Source organism: Choloepus didactylus, chromosome 17, assembly GCF_015220235.1.
Source record: "Choloepus didactylus isolate mChoDid1 chromosome 17, mChoDid1.pri, whole genome shotgun sequence".
NCBI classification, from domain to species: Eukaryota; Metazoa; Chordata; class Mammalia; order Pilosa; family Megalonychidae; genus Choloepus; species Choloepus didactylus.
The window spans coordinates 16485732-16506951 of NC_051323.1; the positions used below are offsets into that span (position 1 = coordinate 16485732).

Consider the following 21220-nt stretch of genomic DNA (forward strand, 5'->3'; position numbering starts at 1 on the left):
AAGATTAGGTCCTCCAAGAAGGGGCAGGCGTCAGGGAAGAGACAGGCATCCTGGGACCAGGGAGAAGGTGGCCCAGCCCCACCTCCCAGTAAAGCTCCTAAAAGGACCTAGGGAACCTCTCCAGGAAGTGTTTTACCAATAAGGAAACCAAGCCCGGACAAAGGGTCGTTTGCCAAATGCTCCCACCAGGCAGGGGCAGGAAAATGAAAGCCTAGAACCCAGTTCTCTCTGATTCATTGTTAGATGAGTTTTTGTTTTTGCTGCTTCTATTTCCCATTAGAAAGCATTTCTCCAGTGTGTGCATCCTCTGCAGGACTGGGAGCTGTTGACAGATGAAGGGACGCCAAACCCCATGGAGCTCTGACCCAAGTCTCCTGGGGGAGTGACCACAGCACAGGGTGAGAAGGCAGGCCAGAGAGGGCTGCACAGAGGACTCTGGACAAGGAGGCAGGACTGTCCCTGTCCAGTGACATCCCTGGGCTCCTCCCCACAAGGCCTGTGTCCATCCATCCATGGTCTCCTCATGAGCCTCCTTCTTGCTCAGGCACATGCTTTGCTCCTTCTGTGCAATCCGACATTTACAATCAACAACCGTCTGGCAAACCTCTAACAACCAATCTCAGAAATGAGATATTTCACGAAAGGCAGTGAAAGCTGATTCTGAACTAAGAGGGGAGGGTCTGGAGGTGGAGGAAATGGTGAATGCTCCCCCCACAGCCCTGCTATCCAGAGGGAAGCCAGCTCTTGGGGTGCTCTACAGAGAGGTGATTCATTCCAACAAACCCTGGGATGGAGCGTGATGTATAGCTGGCTAAGGTTTGTGTCCCTTTACCAGTCAACGATACCTCATTTCAGCAATTGTCATGCTTAAAAGTTTCAGTGGAATCAGCACACGGGGACTCTGAGGGTGAATTATACAGCTCCAATTTATTTTTCCCATGAAATACCCTTTCGGTTGTAAATTTAGTGCTCCCATCCTTGAAAGCAGCCATTAAGCCAACATCACTGCCTTATTTGCCTTTGGCTGTTTGAGTGTCTTTGAGCATCTGGCCTGGACCCAGCCTGTCTTGCAGACGGTTTGAGCATCTGGTGCCCTGGGTGGCCTGGGTCTAAGCAAGACACGGAGCCTCTGGGAAGACCCCATATTGCTTCTGTGGATGTGACTTTCACAGAGATGCAGGGGGACAGTGTGTTAAGAGCCTGTAATGCACCAGAAGCTGTCTGTTCCCTTCCATCACTACCCTGTAAGTATTACCCATACTTGTTTCACAAGGAGAACACTGAGATTCTGAGAAATCACCTTCAGAGAGATTAAGTAGCTGAAGATGCAAGGGAGTGCAAAGACGTATGTTCTGTGCTGGGAGCCTCCTGGAAGGAGGAGAGTCAGATCTCAGGCAACGGGGGCCCCACTGCCTGAGAATGCAGATCCAGGGAAGCCATCTGTCACCAGCGGGATGGGCCGCAGAGTGGTCTGAAAACACAGGTCTGCTGAGTATTTACCCTTTGGGGTTCCTGCTCCATGTTTGGGAGCCCTGGTCCCAGCAACCTTCATACATTCCTTCGGAAGTGAGACTTATCTCAGGGCACTTGGCTCACAAAGGGTTGCAAGCCTGTGCCCTTCCTCACTTAGCACTCCATCCTCATTTTCCCATCTGCAGCTGGAGGAAACCAACTCCAAGGCCAACGTCTCTGCCAGCAGCATGGCAAATAGAAGGGCCATTGAATTAATCAGCCGGTAGTTGCTAAGGGACTATCCTGTGCCTGGTCAGGCACCTTGGGGATCAAAAAAACAGATGATGCAGTACGTGCTTCCAATGAGCATTTAATTCAATGTTAGATGTGATTATAAACAAGCCATTCTTTTCAAGTCCCCAGAAAGTATGTTGCACACAGCCCTCCACAGATGGACATGCCAACTCATCCTTCAATACCAAATTCAAATATCAGCTCCACTGACCTCCCTGCCCCATGCTTGCCCCACACTTCCTGAGCACTGTAGCTCTCTGCAGCATGGAGCTCATTGCATCCTCACAGTCATGAAAGTGAGTGCCCCTCCCACCAAACAGACCACTCCTGCAGAACAGGAACATACTGAGCTCTGGCACATAGAAGGGTTCAAATGAGGCTTAACGAATGAATGAATGAAAAGCAGTACAGGAAAAAGGATGGGCATATAGGTTTGTACGTGGAGAGAAAGAAGGGCTTTGCCCACTGTCGCAGTGGTTATAAGAGCCATGAATAGTGCACTGATTAAAAGCAAAGACTGAAGCCAGATGGCCAAGTTCAAACCCAGTCCCACCACTTGGTGTATGAGTTGCTTGCCTTCTTTCAGCCTCAACTTCCTTGGGTGGAAAATGGGGCTCATAATAGTAGCCAGCCACTAAGAGTTGGTGAAGGACAAAATGGGTTAATATACAGAAAGCACGTAGAATGGAGACTGGTACTTAACAAGTGCCCAGCACATGTTAGCTCTGAGTCTCTCCTGGGGAGCAGGAGTGAAAGAGAGGCTTTCCCTTTATATCCTCCTGTGTTGTATGATTTTTACTCCAAGAAAACATAGAAAATAAGAATGAAAAAAATAAGACAACAGAACTTCTGCTTCTAGGAAAATGGCAGACTATGTATCCATATTGATGTTCATGTTAAAATTAACTTTAAAATGTTGGATAAGATTCCATGAAAAAAATCTCCTAAAATGCAAGAAAGCAAGAAATACATGGGTCACATTTAAATGAAGGCAAGAATCCTAAGCACTGGACATAGAAGTGAAGCAGACTTTTGTCATAAAAGCCTTTGACCGTGACCTTGAGTCACAGGGTAGGGGGACAAGAGATAAAGCCAGGATCTGTTCAGTGTGGGTAGTCTAATAGGATACCTTCTCTGAAAGTTGGGAACCAAAGAACTACACCCTCGGTGTAAACTGGAACTAGAAATAAACACCTACCCTGCCAAGTACTACAAACAAAATTGCCTGTCTCCAACTGTTTTTGTTTCCTAGGCTGCTCCAGCAAATACCATGAAATGAGTTGGCTTAAACAATAGGAATTTATGAGCTTACAGTTTTGAGGCCAGGAAAATGTCCAAATCAAGGCATCATCAAGGTGATGCTTTCTTCCTAAAAACCAGGTGCTAGCAATTCTTAGCTCCTCTGCAACATGCGAAGGCACATGGTGGCATCTTCTGGTCTCTCCCTTCTCTTCTGGCTTTTGTTTCAGCTTCTTAATTCCCATGGCTTTCTCCTTCTCATGTCTGAATTCATTTCATTTATGAAGGACTCCAGAAATAGCATTAAAATGATTCTGATAGAGGTGGGACACACCTTAACTGAAGTGATCTCCTTAAAAGGTCCTACTTACAATGGGTTCACACCCACAGGAATGGGTTAGGTTTAAGAACATGTTTTTTCTGGGGTACATACAGCTTCAATTACCACATCCATCTTGGTGCCAAGTCAACAGAGACAGAAAGTCTCTACAGAAAGTTTGTAACAGAAAAGGGGTCCTCACACAAAGTTAGATCAATTGGTTGGTCTAAAAAAATCTAGCTCTGATTTTTAGTTTATAGTGGTCCAAGACTTAGCAGTGCTCCCAGGTTCCTTGCAGAAGATATTGAAAATCTTCTCTGAATGAAGCTGCCTTCAACGAATTCTTACAAAGTTACAAGGAAAATAGGCAGAATGCAGTCCAAATTAAAAAAGTCATTATGAGTGAGAACCTACAGAAACAGACACAGAATCAGAATATAAACCATGTTTATATTGTGTTAAGAAATAAAAGAGAAGCTTGGTAATAAGAGGAACAAATGAAAAATATAAAGAATGACTGGAAATTTTGAAAAATTAACAAATCAAAATTCTAAAAATGAAAAAACACCATAGTTGAAATTTAAAATTCAAGGAAAGACTTCCATTTGACCAAGATGGCTGCAAAAGATGCTCTAGGGTGCCATTATTATAGAATCTTTGAACAACTAGCAAAAACTGGAAGAGCCAGCTTCCTCAAAACTCCAGAAAACAGTTTAAGGGTGGCAATAACAGAGAGTGCCAAATCAAGAAAATGCAACTTTTAAAACAGTAGGAGAGGGGGTGGGGCAAGATGGCAGCATAGAGAGGTGTGGAATTTATTTAGTCCTCTAGAGCAACTAGTAAATAGCCAGGAACAACTAGTAAATAGTTTGGAACAACTGCTGGGGGACAACCATGACTGTCCATGCATCACATACCAGCCTGGAATGGGTGGAATGACTGAGATCACACCATAAAATCTGTAAGTAAAAACTGTGCCAGGAGCCCCCACCCCCAATGGCAAGCTGAGCTGCAAAACCTCACTGTGGGAAAAAGCAGCAGTTCCTACCAGGAGCAAGCAAATATAGCTCAACCTAGCTCCAAATGGGGTTTTAATTGACAAATATGAGCTGCTGAATACAAGCTACAAACACATACAAACCCCTTACAAGCAGAAAAGTACCCTGAGATCACTCCCAGTGGAAAGAAGGTAGGAGTGATGGAAAAACAAATACAGAGGCTTTTGGAGATGGCTGACCTTGGAGTGCTAGAAAACACCCATGTCCCAGGAAGGGGAGCACAGAGGACTGGGTGCTGTCTCTAGCTGACAGGCAATACTGGGGGACTGGGGACTGGCTCTGAGAAGGGGCTTTCTTTCCCCTTTTTTCTCTCTCTCAATCTGAGTGGCTCAGTGAAGAAAGCCTTAGGCATTTTCAGTTCTTAGTGCTCTGACCCAGCCAGGGGTGGAGTTAACAGAGTCAGAGAGACAAAGAAGTAATTCAAGTGCAGAAGATAACTCCCTAGGGGGGTGTATCTTCACTAAGAGGAGGGAGGTGGGGCCTAGCTCAAGTGCCTGCCCTCCCTTCAGAACTCTGACCCCAGGGCCTGGGGGAAAACAACCAAACCAGAAACAACTTAAGCTGAGAATTAAAGGGACCACACCTCTTTACACCAGTGGGGAGCAGCAGGCTGACAGGGACCACCTGCTGGGCAGGTTAGGAAAAGCACAGCAGCTAGAGGCCTCACAGGAAAGTCTGTCAATCTTCTAAGACACACTCTCATGGAAACCTGATACTGAATATAGCCCCCTTCTTATATCTGAGCCCTATCTGGTCTGGGAAAATCTGATTGGGGAATCAAGGGAACCAGATGCCTAGACAACAGAAAGCTACAAATCACACTAGGAAAAATGAAGATATGGCCTAGTCAGAGGAACAAACTTAAACTTCAACTGAGACACAAGAATTGAAATAACTAATTAAAGATCTTCAAATAAATATGCTAAATCAAGTCAGAGAGTTTAGGGAAGATATGGCAAGAGAGATGAAGGGTATAAAGAAAACATTGGGTGAACATAAGGAAGAAATTGAAAGTTTGAAAAAACATCAGGCAGAACTTATGGAAATGAAAGCACAATACAAGAGATGAAAAACACAATGGAGATATACGATAGTAGATCTCAAGAGGCAGAAGAAAACATTCAGGAACCAGAGAACAAGACACCTGAAATCCTACATACAAAAGAACCGATAGGAAAAAGAATGGAAAAATATGAGCAACATCTCAGAGAATTGAATGACATGAAGCACATGACTGTACATGTCATGGGTGTCCCAGAAGGAGAAAAAAGTGAAAAGGGGCAGAAGTAACAATGGAGGAAATAATCACTGAAAATTTCCCATCTCTTATGAAAGATATAAAATTACAGATCCAAGAAGTGCAGCATACCCCAAACAGAATAGATCTGAGTAGACCTACACCAAAACACTTAATAATCAGATTATCAAATGGCAAAGACAGAGAATCCTGAAAGCAGCAAGAGAAAAGTTATCCATCATATACAAGGAAAGCTTAATAAGGCTATGTGCAGATTTCTCAGTAGAAACCATGGAAGCAAGAAGGCAGTGGTGTGATATATTTAAGATACTGAAAGAGAAAAACTGCCAACCAGGAATTTTATATCCAGAAAAACTGTCCTGCAAATATGAGGGAGAGTTTAAAACATTCTCTTACAAGCAGACAATGAGAGAGTTTGTGAAAAATATACCTGATCTATAGGAAATATTAAAGGGAGCACTGCAGACAGATAGGAAAAGACGTAAGTGAGAGGTTTGGAGCACAAGTTTGGGTGATGGTAACATAATAATGTAAGTACACTGAACAAAGATGACTGTGGGTATGGTTGAAAGAGGAAAGTTAGGGGCATGTGTGACACCAGAAGGAAAGAGGGAAGATAAAGACTGGGACTCTATGACTTAGTGAAACCTAGAGTGGTCAATGGTTGTGATAAAATATACAAATATGTTTTTACATGAGGGAGAACAAGTGAATGTCAACATTGCAAAGTGTTAAAAATGGTGTGGTATTGGGGAAAAAATCCAGTCAATGCAAACTAGAAACTATAGTTAACAGAAACATTGTATTATGCTTCCTTTAAAGTAACAAAGGCAATATATGAAAGCTAAATGCCTATAAGAGGGGGATATAAGGGAGGGGTGTGGGATTCTTGGCATTCATGATGTTGTCTGACTCTTTTATTGTACTTTATTTTAATTTTATTTTTCTTTTGTTGCTTTGTAGCTGTCACTTTTTTCTTTTTTTTTTTTCTTTTTCTTTTGTCTCTCTACCTTTTTTGACTTTTCCTTCTTCTTTGTGGAAGAATGGAGATGTCCTTATATAGATAGTGGTGGTGGTGGTGAATACATCACTACATGATTATATAGGGAACCCTCAATTGTTTACTTAGGATGGAATGTGTGGTTCATGAACAAAACCATCTTAAAAAAAATGGTTTGATGGATGAACTTGAAGACATTATATTGAGTGAAATAAGTCAGACACAAAAGGACAGATTTTTGTGATCTCACTGATTTAAACTAATTATAATATGCAAACCCATAGACATGAAATATAGGTTAGCAGGATGTAGAATGAGGCTAAAGAATGGGAAGTGGTTGCTTATTATGAGCAGAATGATCAACTAGGTTGAACTTAAGCATTTGGAAATGTTTATTGTGAGAATAACTAACAGTGCTAAATGGTATGTGAATGAGGTGGAAAGGGGAAGTTTAGAGTCATGTATGCCACCAGAAGGAAAGTTGGAGGTTAAAACATGGGAATGTATAACACAGTGAATCTTGTTGTGGACAATGTCCGTGATTAACTGTACAAATATTAGAAATTTCTTTCATGAACTAGAGCAAATGTATGACACTATAACTAGGAGTTAATAATAGAGGTGTATATAGGGAAAAAATGTACCTATTGCAAACTTTGTACTACAATTCATAATATTTTAACATTCTTTCATCAACAGTAACAAATGTACTATACCAATAATATGAGTCAATAATGGAGGTGGGGGGGTTAGGAGTATGGGAGGATTTGAATTTTCTTTTTTTATTTTTATTTCTTTTCTGGAGTAATGAAAATGTTCTAATATTGGAAAAACTTTAATTGTGGTGATAAATGCACAACTATATAACGGTACCATGAACAATTAATTGTACACTTTGGATGATTGTATGGTATGTGAATAATCTCAATAAAATTGAATTTAAAAAAACAGTAGGAGAAACTCATGGCACCCTTGCTGGCCCCTCCCCCAACTCCATGATGCAATATGGAGCCAACCTGAGTCCCTATTTGGGGTCACTGGCCCCATTCTAGAGGGAAAAAAGTAACCCTTCTGTGCATACTGGGGTGCATATATGTCAGTGCCAGTCTATCAGGCAGCAGCCTGATAGACTGAACCAGCACACTTGTTTCAGACTCACCCTCCCAGAACTTGTCCTGCAGCCAGAATAATCTTGAGGACAGCTAAAGCAGAGTAAGAAACAAGTCAAAGTGGCCTGGAGCAAAGTATTACTGGCTTCAAAACATGCAATAGGGCACCCAGGTGGGGGAGAAAGTCTATTTCATAGGGGGTAGAGGGGACATTTGAATCCTTATAAATGTGTGAATTCCTAAGGCCATGAGTGAAGCACAAGCCCAGGACAGGACATAGGCTCAGACAAAACAGAGAAGACCCTGTACTTCCCTTTTGCCTCCAGCTGATCTTCTTGATAGGAAGGTTAAACACTGAAGGAAAGTACCAGCCAATGTAGAGCCAATTGGCAAAGACTGTGAAAGGTGTTTCTGCATTGGTTTCTTCGTGTTAGCTCCTGGCACTCAAGGACATCTCTGTTTTGTCACTATCTGGATACAAACTTAAGGAATAGACAACTCAAAGACTAAATCCAAGAGTTAACACTTTAACATTTAAAATGTACAGTGTGCAATAAAAGATTATGAAACAAAGAAACAGGAAATGATGACCCATCCAAAATGAAGAGATAAAAATTCAGAAACCATCAACAAAGACCAGATTTTGGACATACTGACAAAGATGTTAAAAAAATAAAATGTTCTTCAATATGCTCAAAGAAATAAAGGAAAACACAGAGAAAGAACTAAGGGATATCAGGAAAATGGTGAATACAAGAATCTCAATAAAGAGAGAAATTTTAAAAAGGAACAAAACAGAAATACAGAAGTTGAAGACCACAATAACTGAAATGAAAATTGCCTACAGGGATTTAACAGTACGTAGGAGCTGGCAAAAGAAAGAATCAGTGAACTAGAAGACAAGATAAATTGAAATGATTTCATTCAGGAAAAAAAGAATTAAAAAATTCAAATAGAGTGAAAACAATCTTGAAAAAGAGCAAAGTTAGAGGACTCATACTTCCTGATTTCAAAACTTATTACAAAGCAACAGTAATCAAAACAGTGTGATACTGGCACAAGAACAGTCAGATAGATCAATGAAATGAATTGACAGTTCAGAAATAAATCATCACATCTATGGCCAACTGATTTTAAACAAGGGTGCCAAGTCCATTCAATGGGGAAAGAATTGTCTCTTCTACAAATGGTTCTGGGAAAACTGGATATCCATACACAAAATAATTAATTTTAACTCCTACTTCACACCATATACAAAAATTAACTCAAAAGGAATCAAAGACTTAAGTATAAGAACCCAAACTTTAAAACTCCTAGAAGAAAACATAAGAAAGCATCATCAGGACCTTGTGTTAGGCAATGGTTTCTTAGACTTTACACCAAAAGCATGAGCAACAAAAGAAAAAATAAATGGGACCTCCTCAAAATTTAAAATTTTGTGCATCAAAGGACTTCATCATGAAAGTCAAAAGACAACTTAAGTACCATTTCACACCAATTAGAATGGCTGCCATTAAACAAACAGGTAACTACAAATGCTGGAGAGGATGTGGAGAAATTGGAGCTCTTATTCATTGTTGGTGTCTGGAAGTCAGTCTGGCACTTCCTTAGAAAACTAGATACAGAGTTACCCTTTGATCCAGCGATTGCACTTCTCGGTATATACCTGGAAGATCTGAAAGCAGTGATATGAACAGATATCTGCACGCCAATGTTCATAGTAGCATTATTCACAATTGCCAAGAGGTGGAAACAACCCAAATGTCCTTCAACAGATGAGTGGATAAATAAAATGTGTTATATACACACGATGGAATACTACGCAGCAGTAAGAAGGAACAATGTCGTGAAACATATGACAACATGGATGAACCTTGAAGACATAATGCAGAGCAAAATAAGCCAGACACAAAAAGAGAAATATTATATGCTACCGCTAATGTGAACATTGAAAAATGTAAAACAAATGGTTAATAATGTAGAATGTAGGGGAACTAGCAATAGAGAGCAAAATAGGAGCTAAAATTTTGGAATACATCATTGAAAGCATTAATTAAACATTTTCAACTGCTTTTAAACAAAATGCAAGTAAAACTTAGAGAATTCATTTACAAAAAGTTTATTTAGTACCACTGTAGAACACTTAGACTAATTCACAAAGCAGTTCTTCAAAGGCTCAAACACTTGAAACACTACTGAGATATAATTTTATATCATCAGCTTTATCAAAAAAAATTATTTCAGTTATGCTCTACCTATAAAAAATTTTGTAAATTTCAATAACTATAGTTTCTGTATCAACTGGTAGTATACCACAGCTTGTTTAGAGGTGGTTGCAAATTATGTGTATCACAATCTATTCCAAGTACATTTCTGTTCCATAGATTCTTAATTTAATCAGAACATTATTTTAACCACATTGTATTCATATTAGTACAAAAAGGAAACAAAAATAACTTATCTTTAGTGTTGATGTTTGAACTGAATTTATGGTAACATTCACAATGTCAGTATTTCATCTTCCATAGCTTTGAACCCATAAATTGAATTAAAAAAGAATAGAACCATTATTGGAATTAACGGACTTTCTATTTGAAAAATCTGATGACACTAATATAAAATTAGAATTATTCAGCTATTTGCCAAGTTCTTCTGCTAACTGAGCCAACACATTAATAGCTTTCACTGCACCTTTTGTACATGCACAAGAAAAATTGGAATTGAAAATGAGTGAAATTAAATTAAAAGAACAGTCATTTAATCTAAATGAAAAGCCATGCTTCATGGAGTGGTGGTAAAATACACCATTTTTACTGCACATGTTAAATCAACGTCTTTGAGCACAGACATCTTAAAATAACTACTACCTATTTGGTGTAGGTGCTGCTGCTGCTTCAGCAGAATTGTGTCTTCTGGATTTCATGTGTTCAGTGTCAATACTTCGGCCTCGTTGAAGGTAAATGTCTAAACTCACTTTGTGCAGGTTACACATTCATCATCAAGTTTCAGTAAAAACAGAAATCCAGCACTTAATTTTCCAATGAACATGCACTTCTGTTCATTTATAACTTACTGCTGTCAAAAGATTTTTTTAACTGAGAAAACACTATCAAAAATAAAGAATAGTTCTGAATTTAGCTATACAATAAAAGGCAAATCAGTGTAGCAGACCCCCAAACTACTCTTTACACTCTCCACGACAGATTGCTCAGCCTCCTTCCTGCACATATTCCCGATAATATCCCAGGTTTCCCACTGACCCTAGTACCCATGATCTGGCACCCTGGGGCACTTCAAGACCACAGGCTCAGGACACAGCACAACTGACTGTGCATCAGGTATGTCAGGTGGATGGCAGGAGAAGCAGTGCCAAACAGTTCTCCCACCACTCCCTGAGTTGTCATGCACGTTCTTTTATCACACGCGTCCTGCCTGGTGCACTTGAATCGAGATACTATCAGGGCCAGAACCAGGGTGAGATAAGCAAGGCACTCGCCCTGAGCACAAAATTTAAGGAGGCACCCAAACACACACAGCCATCAAGATAAATAATACTTTAAAATCTCAAAATTAATGCAAAACGTCAATACCAAATACCAAAACTGTAAATAAAGTTGAGCTCTAACCGTGTACTTGCACAACCCTGAGAACAGTTTCTCACTCACCTCACCCTAACCCAGCTCATGGGTCCTGTCTTTATGAGGTGAAAAAAAAAAGGAGAGCTGCAGGAGCAGAGAGGCGTCCCTGAGTGAGGAGGAGGTGGGAACTTGCCATGTTCAAACCCTCTCCCCTAAGTGCCCCTCCTTTAAGTTTTCTGCTATTGAGATTACAAGTCAAGGCTAAGGTCATCAAAAGCACGCCTTTCACTCAGAGGAAAGGGATGGCTGCAACTCAGAGAAATCCCAAACGCACCTTTGTATGACTGCAACAGTGTTCTGTATAGCCTCAATTAAACTTCCACTGAGGACTTACTACATCCTAGGCACTGAGGGCAGCTAAGGATAGCAACGTGACAAAGATACAGCTGCTGCCATCCTCAAAGAAGCCATGGCTGTGGTTAAGAGAGACGAGACAGACACACAAATAGATAAATACAGTGAAATATGGGCAGCGCAAGATTTGAGACTGCACGGCAGGACAGGCAGGGCTACCCAACCCAGCTACAGGGAGATAACGTCTGGGTCAAGTCGTGAAAATAAGTAGGAGCCAGCCAGGGGGACATCAGGCTGAATGACCACAGAGCTCGGTCCAAGAGGCCGGATTCTGGGTCGTGCCCAGAGCTGACCACCTTTCTGACTGATGGTGGGGTTCAGATTTATCCACCCAGTGAGCTTCAGTTTTGGAGTCCTGACTCTCAAAGGGAAAGGATGCTTCTGAAGATTACAACACATTCTGCTATGGTTCTAATTCCTCCCTGCTCTTCACTTCCCGTAAACTAGACCAGAAGTCAGCAGACCTTGGCCCTGGTGCCAAACCCAACCCATCACTTGTTTTGGAAAAATAAAGGTTTATTGGCACACAGCCACAGCCAACAATTTACTTACTATCTGTGGCTGCTTTCACACTACAAAGGCAAGGTTGAGTCATTGTGACGGCCACAAAGCCTAAAATATTTATTATCTTGACGGAAAAGCGTGCCGACCCCTGAGCTGGATGATAGAACCCACAGTCCCAGCTGTCACCATCCCTGGTCATTTGAACTCAGGAAGATGCAGCCCCTTAAAGAGGACTTGTGCCAACCTGGGAAGTCATGCACGGGAATCATGGAGAGAAGAAACTGGAGATGGGGGCAAGATGGAGGAAAAAGGACCCTGTGGAATCAATCACCCCCGTAGAGGAAAGATGTTCTCTCTGCCCAGTTAACTTTGGGTTGTCTTAGGAGGAAGTTGTGAAGATACTGCTGCTTGTCAGGAGATTGGGATTCTTTGCAATAAGAAGATTGTTTAACTCTGCCTTAAAAAGAAAGTGCAGCCTTATGTTTTGCCAGATCTAAGGGACTATAGGGAAGGGTTTTATAAAGCATAATCATGCAAGAGGAAGACTGCATGTCAGATTTTTCGGTTGGGAGACCACATACAATTCAAATCAGTGCTGACAGCTCTCTGCAGCACCGAAACAGCCCGAAGTGGAGAACGCAAGCCTCATCCCACACAGCCTCCAGACCCCTGTCTCTGGAAGCCTGGTAATTAATGAGTAAACTAGAAAGATGCTTCACTGACTGCCTTAAAGTCCCATGAGCACAGTGCAGTCAATAAATATTTATTGATTATATTTTCCTAGGACTTGCAGCACTTGCTCAGAGATAACTTGTAACCAAATGAGCAAGCATTGTTCAATGGCTTACAGATAAATTTATAAATGCATGTTAATGGGATCCAAGCTAGGAATGGGCAGTAGGAAAGAAAATATGCATCCATCTGAGGACAAGTTATCCAAATGGTACTAGCATTCGGGTAAATAAGAAAGAAGCATGTTGTAGAAGCCCCAGAAGAGAGACTTGCAAGAGAGAGAAGGAATGGAGGGAGGGAGGGAGGGGAGGGAGAGAGGAAGGAAGGAAGGAAGAAAGGAAGGAAGGAAGGAAGGAACGATGGTTTATAAACAGCTGTTATGAACGAATGGAAATACATACATTTTTTCAAAACCAATCTTCTTTTGTTCTCTCTGGCTTTATATGGGTAATACTTTCATCTGTCACTGAAATGCCTCCTACACTCAAGTAATAGCAGAGAAGTTAACTGAAATGGGCTCCAAATTGCAGTTTTTACAATAAAGATAAAATATGGTTTTTGGCCACCTGTTTGGAGCTACAGTCCAACATGCTGATGCAATCCCCCTTAAGCCCCACTCACATTAGATTCTGAATGGTGTATCACCAACTTGGGCATGGGGGTGGGAGTTAGGATTCATTTATTTAAGATCAAGCATTTATTTTGAATTAGAAACAAATTAAAATCTTGACTTTCAGACACTATTAAAAGGGGGCAGTGTGATTACCACATTCTCCCCAGTGCCTTCTCCTCTAGCCGCTGCAAAGCCCAATACAGCACAGTTGTCAGTGAGAGCAGGAGCCTGTGTGGCTCTGGAGGTGAGATAAGCCACTTCCTGGCTGCGTGTCCAGTTTTGTAGGTGACAAATCTTGTCTTTGGGAAATGATCCAATAAATAACCCTGCAACTTTAACGCAGACCCTCAAAGAGCTTCTGGCCATGACCGACAGGGTCCAGCCCTTCACAAAACTGGAAAAAAGATGAAGCTTGTGGTTGTGCAGGCACACATCTATTGACTCTGATTCTGGGGTTCCCCCCACCCCGCCACCACCCATGACTGAAGGGGAAACCAAGGCTCAATCACTGTCAGGAAACAAGGAAGAAGCAGAATGAAGAGGGAAATCAAGAGTTCTCAGGGCTCTTTTTGGGAGATCACCCCATGCACTGGTCTCCCTTGGCCATAGCTGTGGCCTGTTGGTGCAACTTAAAGAAGACAGACTAAGCTTGATTCACAGAATCCTGGGAGTTTCTTTGCCCTTTTGATGCCCTCCAGACAGCCTGAGTGATAGACCTTATTGCCACCAACTCAACCAGGGAAACTTCCACAAAGATTTATAGATTACTACTCCCCGCCACCATTTTATCTCCTACAAGTCTCCTCCTAAATTCCACTGTCTCCTGAATTCAAGATGACCTACCCACTTTCCAAAGCAAAAGCAGAAGGAAAAGTTTCTGGGGCTTTCCTTCCTGAGGGTTTATCACACGAGGTGTCCTCCTGAAATCCAGTCCCCATTCGTGGAATGTCTTCAGTGACACTGCTCTTGCAGACTGGAGTAGGAAAACCTAGGTCCCTAGCAAGAAAGCTATGGTGCAAAATTTGGAGAAAGGTATTCTGAAGTTTAGAAAGATAAAAGGTTGCTCAGGGAAGCCATCACAAAGACAGCCATCAAGCTTCTCAGACAGGAAGTCAGATGTCATCATAACACAGAGAAGGGAGGAAGGCACCAGATGCTTCCAGCTCTTCAAGCTGGATGCTTGGCAGCCTTACCCCCAATCTGGCTGAGCTCTCACCCCTTCTAGTCATCTGGACATCCAATCACCTCTGCAGCATCCTTAAGGCTTGAGATCACCTGTCCTACTGGTATGCTTTGTGGCTGCCTATTATGCACCCTTTCTCCCTGGAGAAATTAGAAGCTCATAGCACAGAAAGAAACGCTGTACTCTGCCTGCAGCAGGTGCCTGGGACACATCTATTGAATGCATACTGAATGAAACTGCTTTACTTGTAACCTGGGCCCCAACTCTGGCTTAGAGCTCCTTGAAGTCCAAAGAGAGCAGGAAAGGAACTGTATGGACTTACATGGAGCCGGCTGACAGCTGTGCTGCTGTTTGTCTGCTCAATTCCAGAGCCTTCATTGACCATTCTGTCCCACAGAAGCCAGAAGTACCTGCATGTCAGAGAATCAAATGTATGATTCTGAGGTTTTGCCAGATAATATTCAAACCCCCAAGCCTGTGTATGACATAATCCCTACTCTGAAAAGACATGCACACTTTAAGGGGTGCATCCACAAACTTTGCAAGAAAAATAGGCGTTGGGAGATGCCCTTGAAAATGGGGAGGGCAGAGTTGATGTGATCGTTGCTGATGTGAAATGCCAATTGGAATATTTATGATTCGTAAAATCTCTGCCAAATCTCAGAGGGTGCCCACAATTCAAATGAGGGGACACTCTCACTCAGATGTCACCATTCAGTGCTAGATCCCAGGCCCAGGGGCCTGGAGGGACGGCCTCCAGGCTAGAGGAAATCATTCACTCTGTGTCCTCTTTCCTGCACCGATCTCCATCCTCCCGGCCTTTCCTATGCCCTGGTCTGTCTGTCTCAGCAGGTGGGGACTGTCAGCTACACATTGACTTCCGCAAGCTCAGAGAATCGATGACAAGTTCCCCTGCAGCCGTCGTGGTTTGCTGGCTTGCTTGCTCTCACACACAGCCACTTCCCCTCACATCTTACGGCCCCATGTGAGATTGCTAGCCTTTGACGTGGCCTCGTGAGGACTTCAAAGCTACTGTTTCTGTCACCATTAGTCTTCATCTGAAAAGGATAAAAGACAGGCTTCGCACTGAATAAATTTACAACCTTGTCCTTATTTTTCTGATTTCACGGTAAGCCTGTACTTGGGAATCAGACCCCTAGAATGAGCATTCCAACGCTTAAAATTTCTCTCCTGGAATGTTGCTAGATGGGTTCTGGGGTACTGAAAAAAATCCACTACACAAACAGTGAACCCTGAGTTGAACCATGGACCATAGTTAATAGAATAATCATAAAAATGTGCTTTCATCAGTGTTCACAAAGGAACCCACCCATGCACGGTGCTAGGAATAGGGTGGTATTTAGGACTCTTGTATCATACATGATTGTTCTGTTGATGCACAACCTCTCTAGTAAAAAAAATGAATTATTAAAAAAAATTCAATTGCCTTTTCTTACAGGTTTTAACATTGTCTGCTGTAAGAGTCATAAAGCTTAAGGATAGGATATGGAAAGGGGATTTTAGGATCAACAGGAGTCAAAGAGTCTCCAGGAATCTGTCATAGGCTGGAAAATCCTGTAATAACTGATGCAGACCTTGGTGCCCAAATCTGACCCTCTGTCCTTTCTTCTCCATCCCAGGTACATGGCGATCATCCATCCGCTCCAGCCCCGGCTGTCCGCCACGGCCACCAAGGTGGTCATCTTTGTCATCTGGGTCCTTGCCCTGCTGCTGGCCTTCCCGCAGGGCTTCTACTCCACCACAGAGACCATGCCCAGCAGAGTCGTGTGCATGATCAAATGGCCGGAGCACCCCCAAAAGATTTACGAGAAAGTGTGAGTACCACAACTCCCTGCTCCAAAGTTGCTGTGACGCAACATGTCTTCCTTGTGCTCTCTTTTTCCTTCTTTCTGGCCACATCCCTTTGTCGTTTAGGATTTAATAGGTATCTGTCCACATTTCTCACGTCCACTCTGATATTGGGTTAATATGTCCATAGTTATCAGGAGATTGTAATTTGTAAGGCCAAATTCTGGGCATTGAAAGAGAATTTGAAAAAAAAAGCAACAGCTGGATTCTGGTACAGCAAACTGTGAGTGCACATCCAAATCCCTCAGGGCCTTTTAGCAGAAACTTTCTCCTGCCAATGTCTGCATCTCTTTGCCTGGGAACCTTTTCCTAAGCCACAGAAGGCCACTCTGTCCAATCGCAGAGCCTGCTGAAAGGAGGGGGAGTTACCCCCCCAGCCCCCAATAATGACTGATGGGCGTTGGTGTATAACCCAGCTCCCACAGCCCTCGTGGGTGTCTCTGAGCTGTGTGTTTTACACCGTGCCCACTGTTTCCAGCCACCCAGTGGTAGCTGGCTCAATGGCTCATGCTTCATTGGCAGCCTCCCCTTCTCTCTACCATGGCCCCACTCCCTCCTGCTGTTGCTTTCTCCTCTTCCAAGTAAGCTACTTGCACTTGAAACCTTGTCTCAGAATCTCCCTCTAGGAGAAACCAAACCAAGACACCTACCTTCCAGGATTGTACAGTTGGAGAAATAAGACACACACCTGCAAAATGCATGGGAAAACAAGGCCAATGCATTGAGACTTTTTGAGTTACAGAGCCTGACAAGGCAGGCCTGCTTATCTTCCAGGAGCCTGGCTAATCTCATTTAGGGTTTTCCAAAGCCATCCCAGTGATTTTCTCCACGACTCTATACCCCAGGGGCAACATTACCCTGTTTTGTTCTGCTCAAGTGAACAGCAATGTGACATTTATATCACCATCAGTTTTCTGGTCTCAGAGCTCATTGATAGTGTGAGTCCTTCTGAAAGCCCTCTATAATTCTGAAATCTTGGGTTTATTATGTGAATTGCAAAAGAGCAATGGTGATAGAATCGGAAGGTCTGGGTTTTTACTGCAAGATTGTCACTTACTAGTTTTGTGATCCTGGGCTTCTAGCATAGCCTCTCGGACTCTCATTTCGTTTTTGTCAAGATGCAGGAAAATACGGCTCTTGCTTTCCATAAGTAACCGTGAAAATCAAAAGAGATAATATATTCTCTCATTGCCAGCTATTAAATTCCAAACAAAAGGTCAGATATTGTCACTACACCAAATACATCAGATAGCTGTATAATCATTGCAGGTGTTTAAATATATTATGTGTTAAAATGAGACACTCTACCTGTCCTTGCCCAAGATCTGTGGGCCTGAAAGCCTGTCCCACACAGTGTTATAATGTTGCATGTGCTCCACATTTGCCAGGAAGCACTACACAAAGCTCAGTCTTTACCTTCCAGACGCAGAGGGATTTAATCAATCAAGCACTAGGGGATTTAACGTGCAGCCTAGAAGGAGACATTGAAAATCATTCTTTCAAGTGAAACTACAAACCCAAGCAGGATCTCAGTGGGAAAAAGAACACAGCTTTACAAGCTGTGCAGGACCTGGGAACAAGTTCGAGCCAGAAGGTTTCAAAAAAAAAAAAAAAAATGCTTCTGAATGAAAGCTCTCTATATAAACTGCTTCAGAAACCACCACAGGCTGTAAGTCAGGTCTTAGGTCTCATGATATTTACAAAGTCTGATCCGCTTTCAAACTACTCAGCATTCCTTACCTTCCAAAAGATTCAGAGTTTAGCTTGGACATGAAGATCTATTTATGTTCCCATGGATCTCCAGGGTCTTATCCAAGAAAAAATGTAGTGTTTAGAATCTTAGTTTTGAACACTCAACTGTTTTTATGTTATTAATGACTAGAAATTCCCTTTGAGATTCAAAACATGTTTTTTTGCCTTCTTTCCTGGCTTTGAGAATTAAGGGTAGCTGCTACTGGATGTATAGTTGGGTTTTCCATCAGTGCTTATTTCATCATTTTTAACCTTAAAAGTGAGTCTGGTTTGAGAGCATCCAATTTTATCCATTCAGGATGTATAAAAGTTTTATTGATCCAATAGTAAATCAAAAGAGTTCGTATTTGCTGCCATTATATTGACTGTCAAGCACATAGCAAAGCTTTATTCAAACCTATTTTCTTTTTGTCAGTATCCTTCATAATGCATCATTATGTATTTTTAGGGAATTTACATTTTGCCATCTCTGAACTATGTATTTAATTACATTCTCTTCTATTAGAACTAATAATTGCCATTTCCACTATACATTATAGCCCCAAATTTGAAACCAGAAGTAAACTTTGTTTTGAGGGTGTATAATGATTAGGAAAAAGCATGGTCTCGAGAGTTAGATAAGGGATCAATTCCCAATCTGATTATTTTCTATTTGAGTCATATTGCCTGAATTACTTGAATCACTTAAGCCTCTAAGCCTAATACCACGTTGAGGTATTGAGAGAAGTAAATAAAGTAATCCGTGTTGAGGGCTCAGCCCAATGCCAAGCAGATGACTGGCAGTAATTGGTGATGCAGTGTTTTTAGTGAACAGGTACTTCAATCCAATTTGGATAATTTGTGCCAGTTGATCGGATAAAAATATTTTGCTAAAAGTCTTAAATTGCTGCATTTGCCTCTGGCTGCATGATGAACATCCAGCTCTGATTGTTCATCATTTAGTATCTCTATTAATACTTGAGTTAAATTAGATAGTATCAAAGACAAGCAATCTAATAAAAGAATGGGCAAAAGTTTGAACATGCACATCACAAAAAAAAACCACGTGTTCAATAAATATTTGAGGAGATACTCAACCTCATTCATCACCACTGAAATGCAAACTAAAACCATAATGAGATCTTACTGCACACTCATCAGTGTAAAAGTTAAAACGTTTGACAAAACTAAATGTTAGAACTTTTGATGCAGGTAGGGAACAATGAGAACCTTTGTAAACTGCTGGAAGAAGTTTAAATTGATAAAAACCATACTAGAAAAGACTTTTGTAGTATCTAGAAAAGAAGCTATGCATATCCTATAACCCAATAATTTCACTCAAGGGTAATTACCCTAGAAAAACTCATGCACATATGTACCCAAATACATCCAGTGTAAATAATGTTCCTATCAGCATTGTTCTCAATACCCCAAACTGGAGATACCAGTAGGATGGATAAAAAATTCTGGTGCAAGTGTGTAACAGAATACTATGTTGCTAGTAAACAACTTCATAAGCATAAAGTTTTAAATCAGGCAAAATGAAATTAAATTTTTACTAATATATAAGTAGGTGGTAAAATTATAAATGACAGCAAGGCATGGCCACCACAAAAGTAAAGACCAAAGCAGGGAAGGATCTGTGATCATGGAAGGGACACTTTGGGGTGCTTCAGAGGAGATAGCCTTGTTCTTTCTTGAGTTTAATGGTGGTGGCTTGGGTGTTTGCTTTCAAATTACTTATTATACCAGATGACTGATGATGTATGCACTTTTTCTGGAATGTAGGAGTCCTACTTCTAAGTTAAAATATACTTAATCACTATTCAGGGCATTTTGCTTTCATAAGCTGGCAGGAAATTGCTTTCATTGGTATACCCCAAAATTTCCCCCAGAATAAACGGTCTTCTGAGTTATGGGGCTTTACCTGGGATAACGTATTTGTAGGTCCTCATCGCTGAGTAAGCCGAGGCGTGGATGGACCCCACGCCTTCTAACGTTTGCTTGACCTCTTGCATTTTGCTCTGCTGAACTCTCTCCTGTTTCAAACTACCTGGGATTTTCCCCGGTGGCCTCAGGTGGTCTAGGCCACCTGCTTGTCCCTGGAGGAATGTAGCAAATTTTAAACCAGAGAACAAGGCCATACAGTCTCCATGTCCTCACTCTTGCTATTGCATTCCTGGGCATGTACCCTGAGCTATAAAAAACTACAGATAAACTTGGTTCATCTTCCTGGACAGTCATTGAAAACTTTATTTTGTATTTTAGAAATATGACCATATTGTAGGGTATAACGAAAATTCCTATGACTTCTTTAATCACTGGTATTCCCATCCTTTGGGACAAAGCTCTAGCATTTTGATGATAATAAGCCTTCCAGTCTTTGATGTGTATGTCTTATACACATACAGGTCAAGACAAATAAAGATCTGCAACACAAGACATAGCTTATTATGAACACTGTTCTGCACTGTTTTTTAGCTAAGATGTCTTGGTGATCTTTCTATATCAATTAATAAAGAACTTATTTATTGTTTTTTCAGCTACACACTATTCCTTTTAATGAATGTATAATTTATTTAACCAGTCAGTAATTGATGGACTTTGAATCATCTCCAACCTTTGGCTGTTACAGAGGGCTGCCTTGAGTAACTTTTGTGTATTTAATTTTTCTCATGTGCAAGTGTTACATGGAATTGCTGAGTCAAAGATCTATGCTTCAATTTTGATATTTGCCCTCCATACCATATGGGATTGCACTAATTTACATTTCCAACAGCAATGTGTGAGAGTCCCGTTTCTCCAACAGTATATTGTCAAAATTTTAGAGTTTTTGCCCATCTGATAGAGAAAAATGGTATCTTCTT

At 41.5% G+C, this 21220-nt stretch overlaps 2 protein-coding genes across 2 annotated transcripts in view; both read left to right on the forward strand.

Annotated features, from left to right (window-relative positions):
• The window catches only part of LOC119512632 (GC-rich sequence DNA-binding factor 2-like), a 935299-nt gene that overhangs the window by 567336 nt on the left and 346743 nt on the right, over window positions 1-21220 (forward strand). The gene's annotated exons all lie outside the window — the stretch shown is intronic.
• Window positions 1-21220, forward strand: part of TACR1 (tachykinin receptor 1) — a 157872-nt gene that overhangs the window by 64991 nt on the left and 71661 nt on the right. Inside the window, exon 2 of the mRNA XM_037807422.1 lies at window positions 16394-16588. Within this exon, the coding sequence (XP_037663350.1) occupies window positions 16394-16588 (195 nt within the window). The remainder of the gene's footprint in view (window positions 1-16393; window positions 16589-21220) is intronic.